Source organism: Gastrolobium bilobum, unplaced genomic scaffold (assembly GCF_033153095.1).
Source record: "Gastrolobium bilobum isolate Gb01-03AN ecotype WA unplaced genomic scaffold, APGP_CSIRO_Gbil_v1 utg943, whole genome shotgun sequence".
Classification (NCBI taxonomy): domain Eukaryota; kingdom Viridiplantae; phylum Streptophyta; class Magnoliopsida; order Fabales; family Fabaceae; genus Gastrolobium; species Gastrolobium bilobum.
Genome location: NW_026896272.1, coordinates 112,774 through 134,274, shown reverse-complemented (window position 1 = coordinate 134,274; position 21,501 = coordinate 112,774). Strand labels below are relative to the sequence as shown.

The window sequence follows — 21,501 nt, the reverse complement described above, 5'->3', positions numbered from 1 at the left end:
CCCTCCCTTGCTTATCATAAAGTTCTTGCAGATGCACGATGATGGAGGAAACATCCATATGCTCATGCTGATGTTGGAGCCTCGGGGACATTGACGCCAACAATGTGCAAATTGCTTGCTCATTGTCCGCATGGTGCTACCTATGGGCTTCCCAATCATACTAAGTATATCCATCCAACCTTTTGACAGGAGCAACAAGAATAAGATATTCTAAGACATAAGCTACCTTCTTGAAGTGCAGAATAATTTTCACATTCCGATATCAATTCTTAAAGTTAGGTCCAGTTAACTTATTGGGTCCAAAACAAAATGCAGAATAAAATTATCGGTCATGACTCAAATTGCTGAAACATAAAGACATACTATACAAGTATTTCATGAATTAAAAAAAAACTATTTGCTAAGATTTTTAAATATGTAAATGACCCTCCCATTATTTTTCTAAAATCAATAACCCTCTATGATCGATTTAGGTTATCTTTTTCAAGGACATCCATAATAGGATAAAAGAATGACTAGCGTGATTATTTTTCGCTGAGGCTGCAAAACTAACTTATCTAGTCGGTTGATCTAGTCAACAACATCTATATATTTTCTCTTAGATCATCAGGTTGACATATTTTTGTCACTTAGTGTCGCATCACCATGCAACAACCCGAAATCATTGCCCTATGTGTATAGTCTCGGCTGATGATTTTGGGTTGTATAGTCTCGGCTGGAATTTAAATCGGCCATGGAATTTAAATCGGGGCAAAATAACCTCATTTAACCAAAGGAAATTAAAAGAAAAATTTAAATTTTAAATCATACAGACAAGGCTCCATGATCATCCTTATTTTAATGTAATTACAAGAAATCTTAGAAACAAGCAAGCAAACGCTTTGTAAATCCTAAAACTATTGAATCACCTACAAGCAAAACATCAACACTTGATGATTAGTCAAAATTATAAACAAAAATTCAAACTTTATTATGTAATAGGGGTAGCCTTGCCTCACTTAGGCCACAACTAGGGTATAGTGGTCTTAACCACCATGGTTTCAGCCATCCCTAATCCAATTAGGCTTGCCCGAACCACCCTTTCCCTAAAAGCCCTCTTGGCTGCCACCTTTGTCCCCACCCCATAAGGTGGTGGTTTTACCATTAAAAGTGGAACTTTTTTTCTCATAAAAGAATTGATTTTTGAAAAAAAAAACATAATTTTTAAAAAACTTGAGTTCATAAAATTGTAGAATTCAAAACACTTTTTGAATATCTAATAGAGAGCAACCTCACGTGGCTTATGGTCATGAGCACGGCTCTGATATCATATAAAAGTTAAAATAAGAGTACCTATTCATATAAGATACACATTCATGATGGTGAGAAATAAAAAATTTGTTGTTGTTTTTCATTGCGGAATATGTAAACTCTTTACAGTTCTAGTGAGATTGCCTTAGAATCTACCCATTAAAAATATGTTGAGGTTTTAAAGGTAAGTGATGAATTATAATTGTTGTAATCATGCCCAATTCAAATCCAATTAATTAGATAGGTGATGAATTAATAGAAAAATAAAATAAAAAAATCATTTACATTAAAAAAGAAGAAGCTGAATATGGTAAGTGAATGCCTAGGAATTTGCGATGGTTTAATTTAACAAGTTGGGAATGGAATATTTATTAGTTTACTTTAAAAAAAAAGGAACAACATTACAATAATACTATTTTGCAAGAGAGAGAAAAGGTTGGAATAAATGTAGTAAAACTCAACGTATCTCTCTGATGTTCATGCCATAGACCACTCTTTTGCTAAGTTCATTTATTTCATTTTTTCATTTTTTTTTTCAGTTACTTCTCAATTCAACCTTTTGAGCCTCTCTTTCTCTCTAAACTCCAGAGTGAACTATTAATAGAGAGAGAAAATGGACTATCTCTATCATAACCGTTGGGATTATGCCACCTCAGAGTGGGCCCCAACATAGTTTCAATTAATTGTAATAAATGGTAAAAAAATTAGAAAAATTATTAAACTCATAAAAAAAAAAAGGGTAACGCTTGTTTCTTTCAGGTGGTGAATATCAGAATTTCACTTGAGAGAAGAAGAGGTTCAATTCAAAGTCTCAACACAAAACACCCTCTTCTCTTCTTTCTCTTCCTTCTTCAATAGTGTTTTCACTTTTTTTTTTCTAATTCTTGTTTCGTTTTCCCAAAAAACCAAACTTTCAAATTCCAAACCCAGAAATCGCCATCTTTGAATCACACCCATTCTCTCTCTCTCTCTCTCTCTCTCTCTCTCTCTCTCTATTTCTTATAGAAGCGTTTTTATCACATTCCAAGAGAAACCCATATCGTTATATACAGTGAAGCCTCAGATTTTGAACCCTGAATCGCTGAATCGAAGTACCATTCAGTAGTGGGGGGGTTTTGTGAGTGGCTGAATGCGTTGGTGAGATAAGAAGAACTTGCATGTTTTGAATTTGCATAGTGTTTTGAGGAAGAGTTTGCAGCAGAGCTTCTTCTTCTTCTTCTTCATGGCAGGGAAGCGCGTGTACGAGGCATGGAAAGGAAGTAACGTAATGTTCTTTCATTTTTCTTTGCTTTTTTATTTATTTATTTTTCTATCGTGGTTCTTCATGAATTTTGCTTTTAAGTGCTTGATATGCCATATGGGTATGCTCTAGATTTCTTGTGTTAGTTGGGGAAACTGTGATTTGGTTTATTTGATTGATTTATTTATTTATTTATTGAAGGTGCTTAAGCTAATAATTCTGGGTTTTAAATTTCTAGTGCTGTTTTTTTGTTTTTGCTTGAATGTTGAAAATGATAGTCAAGAGAGAGAAAAAAAAATTGAACTTGGGCTTTGGGAGTTTAGTTTCAAAATTCAGGAACTGTGTAATGTGCTTTGGGAATTGTGCAATTATGAATGAGCTGCTTCATTTGTCTTCTGTGACCGTTTTTTTGTATTTGTTTGTTTGAGGAAGCTTTGGCTTTGTCAGTAACTGATAAAGCCTTGATTGTGGTTCATTGGAATCAGTTGGAAGAAGAATTTAATATGATTATTATATGATTATTTGACTTTATACCATCTCCCTGATTAATTACTTGTCTTGGCTGCAGTTAGTTTTCTAGTTTGACTTTGTTATAGGGGAAAGATGTGTGAGTCTTGTGTTGTCTTAATTCATTTGAATTGTTACCTTCAACTTGGTGAGCAGCTTTGTCTTATGGATAAATGATTAATAAATACATATAATCTGACAGTTTCTTCTTGTTTTGCTAAACCATCTTCTTAAGGTGTGTGTTTAGTTTTGGTTTATGGAATTGAATAAAGATAAGAAGTATCATGAGTTTGAGCTTGAGATCAATTTCTGCATGCATCTTTTGATGATAGTTTTTATATACAACCAAACTTGTGTTAGGCAGATAGGATTACCAATCACTGGATTCTTCATTTTTTTTGTTCATGATTTATATTGAATGAGGATGGCATTCGTGTCAGATGTATTTTATGTGATTCTGTGCTTGAGGTAGTGTTACTTAAGCTATCATGGAGGATTTTATGTTTCTCTTGGTGAAACTCCTCTCTGATTAAAGATAACCTGAAAAAGTTTGAGAATGATTATTGAATGAATGAAAAATGGTGTGGATTTGGTTTTTGCTTTGATTATATTGCCTTAACATATGGAACACTATGGCAGCATAGAAAGGTCCATGCTATGTTCTGTATGATGTCAAGAGATTTTTGGTATATTAAACTACAAAAGGATAAAAAGGAAGTTTGCTTAAGGCTTAGGGTGCATTAATGGGTTAGAGCATGGGGAATCTTCTATGTGCACTGCAATGGCTTTTGATGATATGCTGAAACTATGTGACAAGGCTTCATTGGTTTATGAGAAACTGTCTTGGTTATTTTTATTTTTATTTTTATTTTATTTTTCTATTGGGGAGAAAAAACACAATGCTCAATTGTCTTGTATATTATGGTCTTTCTTGCTTGCATAAGGTAATAATCTAGTGATTTTATTGGAGATTGACAATTGCTAGTGATGTTTGCTGGTGTTGTTGGTTGGGTAATTAATGTTGCACAATTGACGCATGGCATAGTATGGTGCTTGCTATGCTCCATCTGCTGAACATCAGATATGTTGTCCATAATATTGGAGGCCTTGAAAATAAAGTGGCTCATCTTTTATTGAGTTATGCAATTCATTTTCTATTTTATAACTAGCTGCTAAGGGAGTCTTACCACTGACATTATTTGGTGGCAAGAGCCCTTTCGGAGTTGAAGTGTAGATAAAGCACTCACCCACTTTACCTTATACTGAAATTTAATTTAATTATGTACAATGGGGGCAATGAGGATCGAAGGTTGACGACTTTCGTAAAGGCTTTCATACCTTGTCAAGGACAAAAGCCAACTCTCCCAAAAGTTTAAGTTGTTAAGTGGAGGCCCAAAAATGGTATATATCTCCAATAGGAGAATAAGTTGGACACTCAAAATAGGGTTTAATAGAAAACACTCGAGATGAGTCTAAGTCCAAATCCTACTAGTTATTCAAATGAGCATGAAAACAAGCCAATCAAATGTAGAACAGATTCTAGTTCTGAAGCTTCTCTATGTAATCAGACGGTGATATAGAGATGCTAAATTATAAAGAGAGGATACTGACAAAGATTAGATCTCAACCTCGGGCTACTGGATCATACACAAAAGTTATTTACTAAGGATCCTTTCTTCTTTCTGAGCGTACTGAGACTGTAGAGAAACCATGACGATTGTCAATTGTTACGGGATAGGATTGTGTTGATGGCTTTCCTTGTTTACTGAGCTCATGATTGCTTCAGGGGATCTTCTATTACAGATAAGCAGAGGGATTGAACGGTTCTATTACATGTATAAGCCAGTTCAAATCGTTGTGTTGAGTCTGTTTGAGTTAGGAGGATTCCTTATTCTCCACTAGTGTACTTTCTTTTTCTTTTTAATAAAATTTCTTTTATAAGGAAAATAATGAAAATTCCCTCTTAAGAAAGTTAAATGGAAAATAGTAATACTTTGCAGCTTTTGTTGAAAATTGTTAGAATATCTAAGAAATATCTTAGAATACTTTCTGTGCATCTTAAAATATTTTATAATATTAAAATATCTTTGGAATATATTGTGGAATCATTCGTGTTTTGTTTCCTAGACAACAATCTTATGCATTGTCTCCTAATTTTATTATGTTTCCTTATTTATTACCTTATTTAATTAGGGTTAGTAGTTTTGTTGTTTTATTGGCTTGGGCTTGAACTAGTAATACTACACTAGTACTTGACCAAACTATTTGAATAAATAGGATCATCGGGTTGGTATTTTGTGAGACATCATAGTACATTATATCAATCTAATATCCTCTTATTCAGAGTCTCTAACTCTGTATTCTCTCTTTCTTCTTTCCCTGCCTAAACCCTATTATTTAAACATAAATTTGTTTGAAAGTTTTGATGTTATCCTCTTGAATGATGTAGTATTTCACTAAATTTGTTCATACTTCTAGCTAAATTCGGAAGTTTTATTTTTTAATGAATTATTTTCTGTCATAAAATCTTATTTAACTTAAAACTTTTCTTCTAATCTTATACAGAAATTCCTATTTGGTGGAAGGTTGATATTTGGGCCTGATGCTAGGTCACTGCTTATCACCTTGTTGCTGATTATTGTCCCAGTTATCGTCTTTTGTGTATTTGTAGCAAGGCATCTTCGGCATGAATTTTCTTCATATAATGCAGGATATGCTATTTTGGTGGTGGCAGTTCTCTTTAATATTTATGTAAGTTCTATTAATTTTTATCTTTCTTTGTCATTCAATTTTTTTACACGTATGAACCCAAAACTTATTATTTTGTATGCCCCATAGTTAGGTTATCTTATGTTATACAGAACTTGCTTGCTACTGGCTCATCTAAATATTCCTATCCGATCTCTATTTATATCTCTTTTTGTTGTGCTTCCTACCCTTCCTTTTAAGCTCATAAGTTGATAACAGTTTGGTGAGAACATCACGTGTTTGAAGAGAGAATTATTGAGAGAAATTGTGTATTAGGCTCATAGGTATCAATCCTGTATAGCGACGCAGAGTGGCCGACTTAACCGCTATAGTGGGATGGCCACCATATCGAACATTATGGATATGAGATAAATAATTTATACTCATATAAATGCTGACAAATAAAAAATAACTGAAAATTAAATACATTTATTATTAATAATCAAAAGTTGTAGTCTATATCATAGTCGTTAGTATCGCAAGATACGCAATTTGTATCGTGCGATACGGTTTGATACGAAGGTTGAACGATACAAATCAGAGACATCTATCAGAATTGGCCATGTATCTTGCGATACGGTTTGATACGAAGGTTGAACGATACAAATCAGAGACATCTATCAGAATTGGCCATGAGTTGTGATTCAAGATTTTCAATTTCAGATTTAGAAATTGAAACATGTTATGGCCGTGATAATGGAGATTATAGGAATGCACAATAAACAGAGAAACGATGCAAGGAAAGTGCAAAAGCACGGAAAGAACACTTCTTTATTACTTCTTTAAGAGTTATTACAAGGGCTTTGACTCTTCACAAGTGAGTAGTTTTCTTCTGTCTGATATTCAACTCAATCTAGAAAAAATATCATAAAAGTACCCTGGCTAACTCCTCCATTTATACATTTGTACTCTTTCACTCCTTAATTGCCTACAAAAGTGACTAAACTATTTCTCCATGTGTTTTTGACTTACACTTGGTTTATTCCTATGGGAATATACCCTCCCCTCGAATGGCTGACCTCCTTGTGAAAGACCGACCGTATCAAGACAACTATGGAGAATCCAATCCAATTTGATTCAAAAGTTAAATTAATACGAATTTGGAAAGTCGCTTAAGATTAGGAAAACAGAGACGTTCAAATTCAAATTAATATGAATCTGGAAAGTCATTCAAGTTAATACAAATGAATATGTTTAAAAAAGAAAACTCTAATCAGAGACTTGTGCAAGAGAACAACTTAAAACATTCAAACTATGTTTAGGACATTTGGGAACAGAGATTTGCTAAGAAAACTCTTCAACAGAGACTTTCAGTTCCTATGTTCAGGAAAACAGAGAACAACTTCATCATATACTTTTAAATCACTTTTCATTATGTTTCTGAATCTTACCATTTGATACAAATTCACGATAAAAAAGCAGTTGAACGATTCACGATATATATTGTGATTCAACAACCATGGTCTATACACACTCACCATCAATCTAAGGCATAAATTACATGTCAATAATAACAAAAAAAAGGAAGATGATGAAACATGAGGGGGAGCCAAATGATTTTGGTTGAAGGTGAAGGTTTCCAACTCTAAAATGCTTCTGACCACTCCAAAAATTAGGTGGAAGATGATTGAAAAGGAGGGAAATGTGGAGGGGTTTTTACCCTTGATCAAAGTTGCGGTCGTGACGACACTATAGTGGGGCAACCATGGCTGCCCAAAAAACCTAACACGCTGAGCTTATTATTGTTGAGAGGTTGCGTGACTCACTCTAGTATCACTATAGTAGTGCAAAGTGCCACTATTAACCACCTTGGTTAGGCTACACATGTTTTGGTATTAATTAATTGTGTTACAATCAATTAAATAGTAACCTTAGTTGGCAAAAATCCTAATATGTAGCCTAATAATCACTAATTGATTATTATAATTTAATCAGCATAAGTATAATTGACTATACTTTCTAACTTAAATGCTAATATTTTAACATAAATGTTAGTATTCTAAGTGAAGTCATTGCTATTTCATCACCGCATGTCTCAGTAGTAGAAATAATTCACCGAAAAAGTCATTAGAAAGCAAGATGAGGTTGGATTAGCCTAAAACCATCGAGAATAGCCGGTTTGGAAAGGAGCGTTTGATCGTAGCATGGTGGAGATAGAAAGGGTGTCAGAAGGAAAACAGGACAGAAGAGACAGGTAATTTGAAGAAAGAAAATAGTCACACAGTGAATCTGTTGCTACCGTGCGCTTTACGCAATCAATCAGATCATATAGACATTCCTTCAACATAATATAGGTCATCAAAGGGATCTCTAAGACCCATCAAAGCAAGAAAGCCACGATCTTTCAAAAAATGGATTCCTATTTGAATGGTGCATAACCTCATGGATAAGCTCATACTAACTTGTCAATTTAGGATCCTATTAAGGAGATTGTTTGGGAGATATTGGGAAGCAATTAGAATGTAATAATATTGCTTTGTACAAATACAAAAGAAAGGGTTCTATATTGATTCAAACCCTATACCTACGATATAGGGATACAGAAAGAGGAAAAAAATTGAAGATTTACCACATTATTATTTTTTTATTGAAAATCAATCTGATTTATTTCATACCTTGCACTCAATGAGAAAGTGGGTCACTTTCTATAGAATTAAACCTGTGGGACTTAAGGAATGATGGAAGTTAAAAAAAAAAAAAAGAATAAAAATGCAGTAGATTCCAAACGAACAAATTCAAACTTGATTGAATAGGATCTTTTTGATTCTCAACGAATGGGGGCTTAAGGATTAGTCGGAAAGATTTCTTGTTCTTATTATAAAAATCGTGATTGGGTCTTCATATGTGAAAGAACCAATTCAACCCAAAAGCTTAAGCTAGTGAGTAAGACTACATTAATGGTTTTATATATCTCGACACGTCCCTTCACACGAGAGTTCATTGAGCTTGAAGGGTGGACAATGCACAGGCCCACCTACCTGTGCGAAGAAAGAAATTCTACTAGAAAGAAAGTGGGGGGCGGTGAGGATTGAACCCGGTACACCAAGGCTTTGATACCATGTAAAGAACCAATTCAACCAAAAAACTTAAGCTAGTGGGTGAGACTACATTAATGATTTTATATATCTCAACAATATGTTTGATAAAAAAATAATCTTCTCGTTTTAGAATAATTAAAAATGGAAAGTCTTCAATTGGAACGTGAAAACATGATTGAAGTGGTCCTAGTAGCTCTTTGGGATAGAGGGGAAGAAGCGGGGAGATTATTGAATGGATCAAATGACTTAGAAAGAATTGAACAAGGAGTCGTATGAGGTGAAAGTCTCATGTGGTTTAGTAGAATGGCAGTACGGGCGACTTATTTGTCAACTTTTCCGCTGTCACTCCAAAAAATCCTGAACTCTTCCTTTTGAGTCTCTTGATCTTAGGAAACTCGGCAATTGAATAGTGATGAGATGGGTCACGAAAGATGATTCTTCTCTATACCATGATAAAATTTCTTGTTCTTATTTTAAGATCATGATTGGATTCACGTATGTTTGGTAAAAAGAATAATCTTCTCCTATGAGAATAATTAAAAAAGGAAAGTGTTCAATTGGAACATGAAAACGTAACTGAATTGGTTGTAATTGCCCTTTGGGATCGAGGGAAGAAGGGGGGAGATTATTGAACGGATCTAATGACTTTGAAAGAATTGAACTAGGAGTCATTTGAGGTGAAAGTCTTATGTGGTTTTGTAGAGTGGCAGTAAGGATGACTTATTTGTCAACTTTTCTACTATCACCCCCCCAAAATTCAAACTTTGCCTTATGAGTAAAGCTCAAAATCTTAGGGAACTCAGGAAGTGAATAATGATAGGAGAGGTCATGGAAGATGGTTCCTCTTTGATAACATGTTAAAAATTATAGGGATTTATGTAGTGAAGGAAGAAAATAAAGAATAAAAACCAAATAATCTGAAAGTGATTTTGATTGCATATGAAGGATGTGTTATGATATGATACAAACTACAAAGTTCCAATCCCTTTTTATACTATTATGAGACTTCAAATTCTAATTAAATAAGGAAATAAATCATGAAATATACAAATATTTGGAAACCAATCTTAAAAGATAATCTAAGATACTCTAAATTACTTTAAGATACAATCAAGATATTATGAGATGTTTTTCATGCTTTCCAACAATATTGTTTTGTCTAATTCAACCAACATTTTTGTGCAAAACTCCTTAGTAAGATATTGGTTTTCTTCTTTAATCTTCTTTTCTGATCTCCTAGGGCTTGATGGAATATAATTCTATTGTTTATATCTTTAGGTATTGATTCTTCTCTTTCTTACTTCTTCTCGTGATCCGGGCATTGTTCCGAGGAATTTACATCCACCAGAGGAAGAGATACGATATGACTCTTCAGTATCTGTTGATATTGGGGGACGACAAACACCAAGCCTTCAGTTCCCTCGATCAAAAGAAGTAATGGTCAATGGCCTTCCTGTAAGGATAAAGTATTGTGACACTTGCATGCTGTATCGGCCTCCTCGTTGCTCGCATTGCTCCATTTGCAACAATTGTATTGAACGTTTTGATCACCATTGCCCTTGGGTAGGCCAATGTATTGGAGAGGTATGATAGTTGACATTGACCATGTTATTGATTTTATGATACTTGTTTCCTTCATAATTGGCTTGTTACATGTTTGTTTTCTTGTTATTTATTAATTTATTTTTGGCTTTTTCCAATGCGCAGAGGAACTACCGTTTCTTTTTTCTGTTTGTGTCGTCGGCAACCATACTATGTATCTATGTGTTTTCCATCTCAGCGTTTTACATCAAGGTTCTGATGGATCGTTATGATGGGACAGTTTGGAAGGCAATGAAAGAATCCCCTGCATCTGTCATACTAATGGCATATTGTTTTATCTCATTGTGGTTTGTTGGTGGACTAACTGGCTTTCATTTGTACCTTATTGGCACAAATCAGGTCAGTCGATGTCTTTTACATTTCTGATTCTAATATCTTGTTTTTCTCATTGTTGATTGCACCTGCAGACACATATTTATATGTATGTATGCCCACACGTAGACACATATTAGTAAAATTGTACTTGATGGAATTAATTTGAATCACTTTATTGAAAGAAAAAAAAATTTCTTAATATGCCATAAGATTGTGAACTTCTTAATCTACCAGGCACCTTATTTGTAGAAAGGCCAGCAGTTCAATTTATTTTCTTCTATGATCCATGTGCCAGTTCATGTTGGATGGACAGACAAAATCATGAAGTATAATTGGGCATAAAAATACTCAATTTTTTTTTTTTTTTAGTAGAGTCAATGGTTGTTTTTGAAGGTAGCAAAAAATCTAGCCTTAATGATGGAGAAGTAAGAAAGTTTGAGAAACTCATTTTTTTCCCTCATACTTTTCATTTCCCAAACGAGTGATAATTTTTAAATTTTCAGAAGGTTGGTTCTCTATTTTCTTCCCAAAACTCCAAAGATAGTTTAAGCCTGATTCACTTGTACCCAGATGTGAAAAGATTTCTACTAATTGATTTTCGTGTTATGGAAGATACACACAATATATCTCCTGGGTGGTGTCTTGAGTGGCCAAATAGAACCATGTTCTATATCCACTTAGCTTATAATAATATTGGTTTTTTATCTGGAAATTTGATTCTCAAGAGTTGTCATGTTTCAAGAATATCTTCATCGCGTTGGTTATTATATACCTTGTTTTGCAGACCACCTATGAAAACTTCAGGTACAGGTCTGATAACAGGCTCAATGTTTATAATCGCGGTTGTTTAAATAATTTTCTGGAAGTATTTTGTACAAAAGTGAAGCCATCAAGGAACAATTTCCGGGCTTTTGTTCAAGAAGAGGTACAGAGGCCACACCCTCCAGTCATTGCCCAGGAACCTGAACCTGATTCAGGTGGGGATCGTCGTCCTAAGGTCGAAGATGATCTAGATATTGGTGAAGACTTAAAAAAGATTTCACAGCGCCGGAATGTTGAACAAATTGATGAGGATATTCGGAGCAGAGGGAGCAATGGAGCTCCCCATAATACATCTGAAGTTGATTCTGTTTTCGGCTCAGATCGTCAAGCTCCAACAATTCGATCTGAAGCAAGGCACTCGAGTTGGGGAAGAAGTAGAAGTGGAAGCTTTGAAATTGCGCCAGAGTTCCTTGCCAATTCGAATGTAACTGAAAGTAGGAGCATGCGCCAATGATTGGGGGCTTTTTGGGGGGGTGGGTGAGGTGGTTGTCTTTCTTTTTTCTGGACAGCATCAAAACGTTAGATGATGGGTTATTTTGATATTAAAGATAGAGAAGGAAATGCTTCCTTGATCATAGTTTACCTTTATAGGAATGGGAATTGAATTGATTGAAGTTTAAGTATAAAAACTTATTTGATCATTTTATTGGTAATTTTAGCTCTTTTGGAAAGAATAGAAATGTGTGTTATTGCTCCAGAGACTAAGGAATAGTGTCTTTTTTTAAAAAAAAAAAAAAAGATTTGCTACAATCTAGTATGTGCACTGCATCTTTACTTGGCTTTATTCTTTGCGTAAATAACCAGTTGTGATGCTAAAAAATTTCTCTTCGTACTACGTTTCAGGTACTGTCAAAACTGGTTCCTCTCTTACTTTATTGGCTTGTTCTTGCTACTGTTGTTCTTGCTACTGAGCTTATAATTTATATTGGTTTATTCTTCTCTTGATCATGGAGAACTATCGTATTTTATTTGATACAACAGATTGGAGAACATCTATATCTTTGGGTGATTTCTTTTGTTGATTGAGAATATCTTGCTATTGGTTTCTTCTTCTTGTTTGAAAAGAAAATGAATAATGGCTCAAGATGTCGTGCTATATTTCATTTGGGCAAGCAGCTTAAAGTCTTGATCTCTAGTTCAACCATGAAGATAAAATCCTGACCTCACCAATGAAGGTTTGCGTTTGGGAACTTTTAAGGAGCTTGAGATCTTGAGTTATGTAGCTTATGAAGTCAATGAACTGGGCAAAATTTGTGGCTGAATGGTTGCCTCTTTCACCCTATCCTTCACATTATGCCTTTTATGTAAGGGTGATTGGAACCATTTCTGGAACTCGTGAACGAGAAAGAAGATAGAAGAGAAACTTTGACTTAACCATTCACATACAGGGATGACCCTTTTTATAGTAGCTATACATAATACGTGAACGTGGCTAGTGATAGGAGTTTGTTCCGGACCCATCTCATAGGCAAGTCATCCATTAAGAGTTTGATTTCTATCCAAACTCTCACGTTTCTAGGTAAACCCATTTTTAAAAATAAAGGATTAAATCTTATAGGGACACACCTTTTAAATCCTACTCTTTTTTAATGTCACTATGCACACACACTATTCTTTTGGTTACAAGTCTTCTCTTTGTGCACAATGATCTTTCATTTCTCACGGTCATCTCTTTCATAGACTCTACTAGTTTACAAATTCATCACGATCCTCTTCAATTGAATATAATTAATTCTCTCTCTGTCTTTTATTAATATGATTATATCATTTAAAAAATCTTGGTGAATAATTAAAATATATTTTCCTATGTACTTGACCATTTATATGTCCATCTACTTTTCACATGATAATATTTCCACATGGCAACTCTTCCAAACTACCATTTAAACATTCTTCTATTACAACTATACTAACTAATTCCAGCTACTATTAAAATAATACGTAATTGTCGCTTAACTAGCATAAGCTTCCATCACATTTGACCACAACAATGAGTTTACTAAAATTGATAAAAGGGGTGGCAAATATCCCCTTAAAAAAAGGATTAGAGCCTTCGTAGGGATTCTGAATTAATTTCTCACAATTAGTAAACACCGAAACATGTTTCCTTACCTCAAAGAATTCAATGCTAAAAATTGAAACAGGTCCATAAACAAAAATAGCAAAGACATGTAATATCAATGCACCTAAACCAACCATTTATATATATATATATACATTACTAAAAATAACCCGATTAGCCTAAAATTAAAAACTTTCATAGACTATATATAAAGAACTCCATAATTCTCAACAATCCAACCTCTCCTCCTCAAACACATAAGGGATATTGAATTCACCACTTTTCTTACACAAGAAGAAAATGAATTCCTCAACCCTTTCAACAACCTTGTTGTTCACCCTTTCCTTGATCCTCATTTCTCAAGCAGCATCAGGCTCCAAGTTATGTGAATCACTATGCAAGGAGGCTATGGAGGACAGTGCTCGCTGCCTGCAAATTCTGAAAGCAGAACCTAAAATCGCCTCGGCGAAAAACAATGTTGAACTCTCAAAGCTCATCTTGCAGATGGCATTGAAGAAGGGAACAGAAGCTCAAAAATACTTGAAGGAACTGATGAAGACAAACCCTTCACCAGCTATCAAACAATGTGCAACTACCTTTTATGATGGTGTGGTTGGTTCATTCAAAAGTTCATTGGGTGAGATAAAAGAGGATGGTTTAACTGCTAACTATGATGCTAAAGTTGCTGGTGATGGACCTTTTACTTGTGATACTGCCTTGGCTGCAGAGAAGATTAACAACCCTACTATTGCTTCTATTAACAGTGAGATTATGTTGCTTAGCAAAATTGCTTTTCTAGCAACAAACAACCTTCCCACTGATGAATAAACTTGGTTCTTATATATATATATATGTGTGTCAGCCAGAGGAGAAAGGAATTGTGGTGTGCAATGTGCAATGTGCAATGTGAAGAGAGATTAATTATTGAAATGATATGAATCTGGTTTTTGCTATTTAATTTAATTGAATATTTTGTTTCAAGTTCTTTGTTATTTATTTATTTTTTAACAAATAAGTACACACAAAAAAAAAAAAAAAATGTTCATTAGAATTGTTTTTTTTATGCATGTTGTTAATTAGTCTTATGATTTTTGTTGTGTGAGGGTAGCTTAATTAAATGGTTGGGAAGTGTTTGATTCTAGTGGATGAGGGTTTCTTTTGAATATATAAGCTAGCCGCAAAAAAAAAGTGTCTACGTGTACAGCAAATGTTATGATTTGAAGAAATATACATGTATGATGTATGGGCTCAACCCTTTATTTATAAAGGATTTTAGATGAAGGTGAATGAAATCCATTTTTTATTAATAAAAAGAGATCATTGTAAGGATAAAAAATCTGGATAAAAGATCATGAGTTTAACTCATTGCAACAACTATTAATGTTTTAAAAAAAATCATACAATAGGGAGGGAATTTTGTTTGATAAACATTACCCTTTCTTTCTTCTTATTTTTTTTTTAAGTAAATAACATTCTAGTTGCATTTAACGGTGACACCTTGTCTTAATTAACTATAAATATAAATTCTGAACAAAGAAAAAAAAATCCGGATACATTACTTTTCTTATGATAATAAGCACAGACAATTCAAAATTCAATCATATATGGCTTCTGCTATCTAATTCAATTGAAAATTTTATTGTTTCAATTTCTTATCTACTGTTTTAAAATGATACTTCTTTATATAAGAAATTTTTTTATCACATAATATTTTATCCGCGTTGTTAATTAGTCATATAATTTTCGTTACGTGAAGGATAACAATAATGGATAAAAGATCATAAGTTTAAGTAATTGCAACAATTATCAATGTTGAAAAAAGTCATACAATAGAGAGTGAGTGCACTTAGTAATTTAAATAGAAACTATCCAATAAAAGAGTACCACTAAAGTTTGAACCTATAAATTCATGTAAAGTATTCAAATCTTTATCACTAAACGAATCCTAATAATTTATTTATGTATTTTTATTTTATTATTATGTCTTGGTATCATTAAATGAAATAAAAAAAAGTAATAATGGCGTGATAAAGATTTTAAAGGAAACTATGGTTTTTATGATATTGAGGTTATTGAATAATTTTAATCCTTGTGCAATTACCTTAAATGATAGATATATTAAAAGGGACAATTTTGCACTGCTCAATATTTATGGAATATAGAAATAGCCTCCTCTTAAAAAAGTCTTTTAGGTAAGATTCTTAACACAATAATTGTATGGATCCATAAATAGGTTTGGGATTTTTTTTTTTTTTTTTTTTTTATATCCGTTCTATATTATGATTTATGATCCCAATTCTAAAATCCAACACAACAAATTAAGTTAAAAAAAATACTTGTCTTCCAAATTTTTATTATTAACAGAAGTTATTATTATTATTATTATTATTAAATAATTGTCCCATTTCTAAAATTTTCCAAATATTGTTTTTTTGATTGCGTGGGGAAGAGGAATAGGCCTACAATTCCCATATTGGAACCGTAGCATCTTTTCCTTGCCTTCTCGGGGACAATAGCGTCCGCAGTTGCCGCCATCTTTTCCTTTTCTTCTCGGGGATAATACGAGGTTGTTGTTGTTCTTGTTGCAGACGGTCACTCTTCGTTGGGTCGCATAACCCTAAAATTTCTGATTCAGATAGAAGAAAAATCCAAGCTTTTGGATTTCAGGGGCATTTTGTTAATTCTCAAGCTATGGTAAGCTTCATACGTGCATTTATTCTTTGTTCTTATCAATTTTGTTGTCTGGCTCTCGAGGGAAATGAATATGTTAGGTGCCCATTCAGTAAAAACATGAAATGCCACTACACTACTGAACAATGATGACAAATTTTAAGAGGGTGTTTCTCTTGTATTGTTTGGCCAACCTAGATTGATTCTGGAGGAAAAAGTTGTTACTGGGAGTTTAGCTTATAATATCCAGAAGTTTAGCTTGTGCTTCTTTGAATTATAGCCCTGAGCATGCCATTTGTGTCTAATTATGTTATGAATGTTATTTGGGTATGGCTTAGTTTGTTGGGGTGTCATAGGTTTGAGACATAGCAATAACTTTTTGACGTGTGTGCTCAAAGGAAAGTAAAAAATGAAAGAGAAAAGTATTGATTGAGGAGGTGGTCTTAGAAGTAGTTAGAATCTGCTATCTGTAAATTGTCTTTGTTCAATAAATTTTATGGAATTTCTTTGTTCCTTAGAGAAACTTTAACTCAATTGTTTGTGCAGGCTGCAAAGATTCTGGCGAACTTGATTGTTATGGGTGGAGGAATCTTGGCAAGAGGAGTTGTTCTAGCATATCGTCAAGCGCTTTCTAGTAAGCTTTCCGAATTTACGTCTGCGGATAGATTTACAATTTATGTGGCAAAACATAATTGTTTGTGTGATTTCTATTCAATTCTGTGATTTCTAGATGTTTGGTTTAATTATTGTTTGTTTCCTTAATTCCTTGACCATATGCAAATTTTGCTTAAATTATTTTCAAGCACCAAATCATGTATATGCTGTTGTCTATATGCAAATGGAGAAACAAGGAAATATATGTATTCTTTGTTGTTTGGATTCTTCGGTCTAAAATAATTAAGCTAACAATACAAGGAAGTACAATATTGTAAATAGAGGATCTGCACGATACAAAGAACCTAGACATAATATCCTTAATTATCAAAACTTCTGCCCAATATTGTTTATAGGTGATTTCTAATAGACTTTTCATCTGGAGTTTGGATTGAAAGAGGCATCGCATGATTATTTAGAAGTTTGTTGCAAGTCCAAAAAGGATGGGGTGTTGGGTTATGGTAAGTTGTTGTTGAAGAGCATTGCTCTATTGGGATAAATGATCATGGTGATTTCCTTTTAAAGAACATTCCCTTTGGCACAAGGTAATTAACAATATTTATTTATGATGCTTACCAGAATGGTTGGATGAAAAAACCACCATTAATGGTACTCATACAGTCATGCAAGTCTCCGGAAATTCATCTCTTATTTATATCCTTTTTCTCATTGCATACTCTACGTTATAGAGGTATGTTCTTCTTTTACATTTTGGGAGAACCATTACATTGATTTGGTCTTATCTGATTCTTTTCTACCCTTTTTTGAACTTTCCAATTTGCATCAGCACCTTGTTTATTTATTTTACACTCTCCAGGGTTCAGATGTGTAAAGAATCAATTCAACCCAAAAGCTTAAGCTATTGGGTGAGGCTACATTAATGGTTTTATATATCTCAACACGCCCCCTCACACGAGAGTCCACTTGGCTTGAAGAGTGGACAATGTACAGGCCCACCTACCTATGCGAAGAAAGAAATTCCACGGGGGCGGTGAGGGTCGAACCCGATACACCAAGGCTCTGATACCATGTAAAGAACTAATTTAACCCAAAAGATTAAGTTCTTGGATGAGGCTACATTAATGTTTTTATATATCTCAACAAGATGTTTTATAAAATTTCCATTTTAGGGCGTTTTTAAATAACATTCATTTTAATGAAACCTCAATAATAGAGGTTGCTGACCTTGTTATGTTACTGAGTTGATCATAGACCAATTCCCTTTTTATTTGGAACTATTAAATACACCCATAATTCTGATCTTCATGTTACCAACCCCAAGAGCTGAATCAGGTCCTGGGCATCCCAATTTTTATTGAATAAAATGACAGTTTCTCATCTGAAATCTGTATAATAAGATTTGATAAATTCACGCATGATAGTATACTTTACCTTTTGATTCTTTAAGAGGTTTATTTAAGGTTAAAACTTTTATTTGAATTGTAGTACTTATTAGAATTAATACAAGTGGTATTCTGGACTCAAACCTTGCATGACTATTTCTCTTGATGTTTGTGGTTTGTGTTGTTGAAGTTCAGAGAGTATTAATCATCTCCTTTTGTATTGTTAAGTTGCTTGGAAGCTTTGGAATCAGTAATAGTATAGCATTTTTGTTGGAAGGAGTGTAAAGCCCTTTGGCATTGTGCTTTGTCGGTAGGGATTTGGTACTTGTGGATGAAACAAAATGACATAATATTCAACCAGACGTATCTTCTTTCTCATGTTTTATGAGACAGCAGTTTACATGGCTTCTATTTGGGTTATATCCCATTTATATGTATATCCAAGTTGGAGAGTGATAGGTTCAACCAAGTAACAGAAGGGAAAATAAAAAAGAAACACTACAAAAGCTGGAAATTCTGTATTAATATAATAAGGATCCTTACACCAGAATTGAAAATGACTGAAGGGAAATGCAATAAAAGGAAACAATAACAGAAAAGGAATCAAAATACCCAGAGAGTGTCTCTCGTCTCTCCCAAGGTATAACCAATTATTCAATACCAAATATCCCCAAAACAAATAACAGAAAAGATCCTCCCTGATTCTCCACTTTTTCTTGCACAATCACGTCAGCAAGGGATAAATAATTAACCAATTTTAGCACTCTGACTTGGCTGTAATCCAGCATGACGCCTCCTTTCATAAACCTTCCAAGGAACTTCCTTTTTATCAGAGAGATATTTTCATTTCTTCTTCTTCTACTTGGTTTTGCACTTTTTTTTTTAACCTCTAGGAGGGATTTCTCATCCTCCTCCTTTGCACTTCCCTTCGTTCTCGTAATCATTCTGCTTTTATACAAAATATCAATCAAACCTTATTTCGACTTGATAGAATCAGCTACATGGATTCTAGTAAGCCACTGTACTTGATTTTGTATCATAGATTCAGCTACATTTACCTGAACCCTCTTTAATATTCTCCTACCATTTCATTTTTGCATCTCCCCCTACCTGGCTTTAAAGGATGAAACCACAATAGTTTATAAATTCACAACTTATTGGGGCTTTTGTGTTGTTTTGTGTGAACAAACCGTCTTTAACAGTTATATGTAATTTTTCCTCTATAGAAACCATTCCAACTTTCTTCCTTATGATCTGTCCTAATGTTATCTATTCTACGGTGCCCATTTACCCATTATTTCTTTGACCTTAAAACTTTTAATCTGATTACTATTCACCACCCAACATTCTCCATACAACATTGCAGATCTAATTGAAGTTTGGTAAAACTTTCTCTTCAATTTCTTGGGCACTATGGTCTCCAAGATATTTTAGGTTTCTTCCATCTTCATCTATCTGTCTTGTACTTGGGTACAATGTGTGACATCATAATCAATCCCTTTGCCCTCTGATCCACTCAACTGGAATCACTATTGTCTCTTTAAGTATTTCCTTGGTCTCCATACACCTATTTGTATTGGAAACCCCTTTCTTACACCACCAAATGTTGGAAGATGTCATTGCCTCAAACGTATCCATGTTCGTTTGAATATCTGCTATACTCCCTTATGATGCAAAAGTCTTGAGGAATCTTATTAGGGATTTTATTCCAGGCTTTTTTATAATCTATAGATAATGTATGAACTGTAAAGATCTTGCCTCCTACTGTGGCAACACTCTATGATCATTCGCTGCAGATGGATCAACGTAGTAGTATCTTATAGGCAGTAACCAAACTGTTTTTTGATAGACTAGTCTCCTTCCTTAACATCTGTTATATCACTTGCTTCTGTAGCTTTATGGTGTGACTTATCATCATTCCTTTATAGTTGGCAAAATTTTTGATAAGCAGAGGCCCGAATTAGAAAGATCTAGGTTAGCAAGAATAAGAGGGTTGGTAGGAGGGAATTAGGACCTAACTCTGTTAATAACAGAATATTAACTTGTATTGAGTTCTCATTTTCTCAACATTATGTTGTTCCAGATGCCTCAAAAAATGGTGTTGCACAAGAAACGATACAAAATACTATTCGCAGAGCTGGCAAAGTGATGACAGAGCAAGAGGCTCGGCAGGTTCTTGGTGTTACTGAGGAAACTCCCTGGAAGGAGATTGCGAGGGTTAGTACTCTATTTTGTGGTTACGACCCATTAATTGTTTCAATGATTTGCCTAAAAACATTTCTTCCTTGCAGAAATATGACACTTTGTTTGAGAAAAATGCAAAGAATGGTAGTTTTTACCTCCAGTCCAAAGTTCATCGAGCCAAGCAATGTCTAGAGTCTATCCATTAAAGCAAGAGTCAGGGTACTGCTAGTTGAGAACTTAGTTTTTTGCTTCATTTTATAACCCTTGTGTTGTCATTTTGGCCACCAAGTTGTATACCATTTGTGCTTATCGAAAGTTTATGAAACTAAAATTTCTGTTACTAAAAAAAAAGTGTAAATGATTAGTTGGGGATTGACTGCTAATAATGAAGGCTATTTATAGAACGAGTAAATACCTTTTTTAGTCCCTAACAAAAAACACGGTCCCCACTTTAGTCTCTTACAATAATATAAAACTGAAGCTCTGTTATTACATTATTAAAGTGAGAATAGTGATCAATATTATTGATAGTTAAAGGTGTCCATGCTATTATTGTTTCAAATTTGGGGCGGTGGAAATGCATTTTTCTGAATCAGTTTTGAGAATCAAATTGATTTTATAAATCAGTTTAAAAAATAAATCATACCAAAAGAGTCGGGTTTGAAAAATCGACTTGATATCGGTTCAAATTCAGTTTGGATCAAGTTTGTGTATCCGAATTGGTTTGGAATCGGTTATAAACTATGAATTGCTTTCGAAACATGAACAAGTTCTTAGCTAGTTTTGAACGAGATTTGATTAAATGAAATAGTTTGGTTCTTTGAATAGAACTGATTTAAATCAGTTCGATTCGATTTATAAAATAAAAATAAAAAAATTAGTTAGAGTCAAATCAAAGTCCACCTTTACTTTTCGTCTTCTGAGTCGTGTTTTGCTAATGCTCTTGCTGTTGATGGTGTTCCAAATCTCATGAGTTGTCTTTCAAAAAGAAATGTTTTTGAATAAATTAGGAGCATAGGTTCAAAT

General features: G+C 33.8%; 3 protein-coding genes across 5 annotated transcripts; all 3 read left to right on the top strand.

The window, feature by feature from the left end:
* The first annotated feature begins 2,066 nt into the window (after positions 1–2,066).
* On the top strand, positions 2,067–12,208 carry LOC133298558 (protein S-acyltransferase 8-like). 2 transcript variants are annotated; one of them, XM_061497882.1, is made up of 5 exons: positions 2,067–2,554; positions 5,603–5,788; positions 10,102–10,386; positions 10,531–10,764; positions 11,525–12,208. In XM_061497882.1, the coding sequence occupies exons 1-5, from the start codon at positions 2,513–2,515 to the stop codon at positions 12,014–12,016; spliced, it is 1,239 nt and encodes a 412-aa protein (XP_061353866.1). In that variant the 5' UTR covers positions 2,067–2,512; the 3' UTR covers positions 12,017–12,208. The 2 variants fall into 2 exon arrangements, with proteins under 2 accessions (XP_061353866.1, XP_061353865.1); XM_061497881.1 differs by having other exon boundaries at positions 10,102–10,407.
* Positions 12,209–13,924: 1,716 nt separating this feature from the next.
* LOC133298563 (uncharacterized) lies at positions 13,925–14,452 on the top strand. Its single transcript, XM_061497886.1, has one exon. It carries the CDS (start codon positions 13,925–13,927, stop codon positions 14,450–14,452), a length of 528 nt encoding a protein of 175 aa, XP_061353870.1.
* Positions 14,453–16,078: 1,626 nt separating this feature from the next.
* Positions 16,079–20,934, top strand: LOC133298564 (mitochondrial import inner membrane translocase subunit PAM16 like 2-like). 2 transcript variants are annotated; one of them, XM_061497887.1, is made up of 4 exons: positions 16,079–16,318; positions 16,841–16,928; positions 20,375–20,508; positions 20,583–20,926. In XM_061497887.1, exons 1-4 carry the CDS (start codon positions 16,316–16,318, stop codon positions 20,679–20,681), a joined length of 324 nt encoding a protein of 107 aa, XP_061353871.1. In that variant the 5' UTR covers positions 16,079–16,315; the 3' UTR covers positions 20,682–20,926. The 2 variants fall into 2 exon arrangements, with proteins under 2 accessions (XP_061353871.1, XP_061353872.1); XM_061497888.1 differs by lacking the exons at positions 16,079–16,318; positions 16,841–16,928 and adding exons at positions 17,546–17,639; positions 17,766–17,978 and having other exon boundaries at positions 20,583–20,934.
* The last annotated feature ends 567 nt before the right edge of the window (positions 20,935–21,501 follow it).

Excerpts from the sequence above, each read along its gene's own strand:
- LOC133298558 (XM_061497881.1), top strand. The coding sequence starts at position 2,513 with ATGGCAGGGAAGCGCGTGTACGAGGCATGGAAAGGAAGTAAC. Across the intron at positions 2,555-5,602 it reads AGGCATGGAAAGGAAGTAAC|AAATTCCTATTTGGTGGAAG; the intron begins GTAATGTTCTTT and ends AATCTTATACAG. Across the intron at positions 10,765-11,524 it reads ACCTTATTGGCACAAATCAG|ACCACCTATGAAAACTTCAG; the intron begins GTCAGTCGATGT and ends CTTGTTTTGCAG.
- LOC133298563 (XM_061497886.1), top strand. The coding sequence starts at position 13,925 with ATGAATTCCTCAACCCTTTCAACAACCTTGTTGTTCACCCTTTCCTTG.
- LOC133298564 (XM_061497887.1), top strand. Across the intron at positions 16,929-20,374 it reads ATATCGTCAAGCGCTTTCTA|ATGCCTCAAAAAATGGTGTT; the intron begins GTAAGCTTTCCG and ends ATGTTGTTCCAG. Across the intron at positions 20,509-20,582 it reads CCTGGAAGGAGATTGCGAGG|AAATATGACACTTTGTTTGA; the intron begins GTTAGTACTCTA and ends TCTTCCTTGCAG.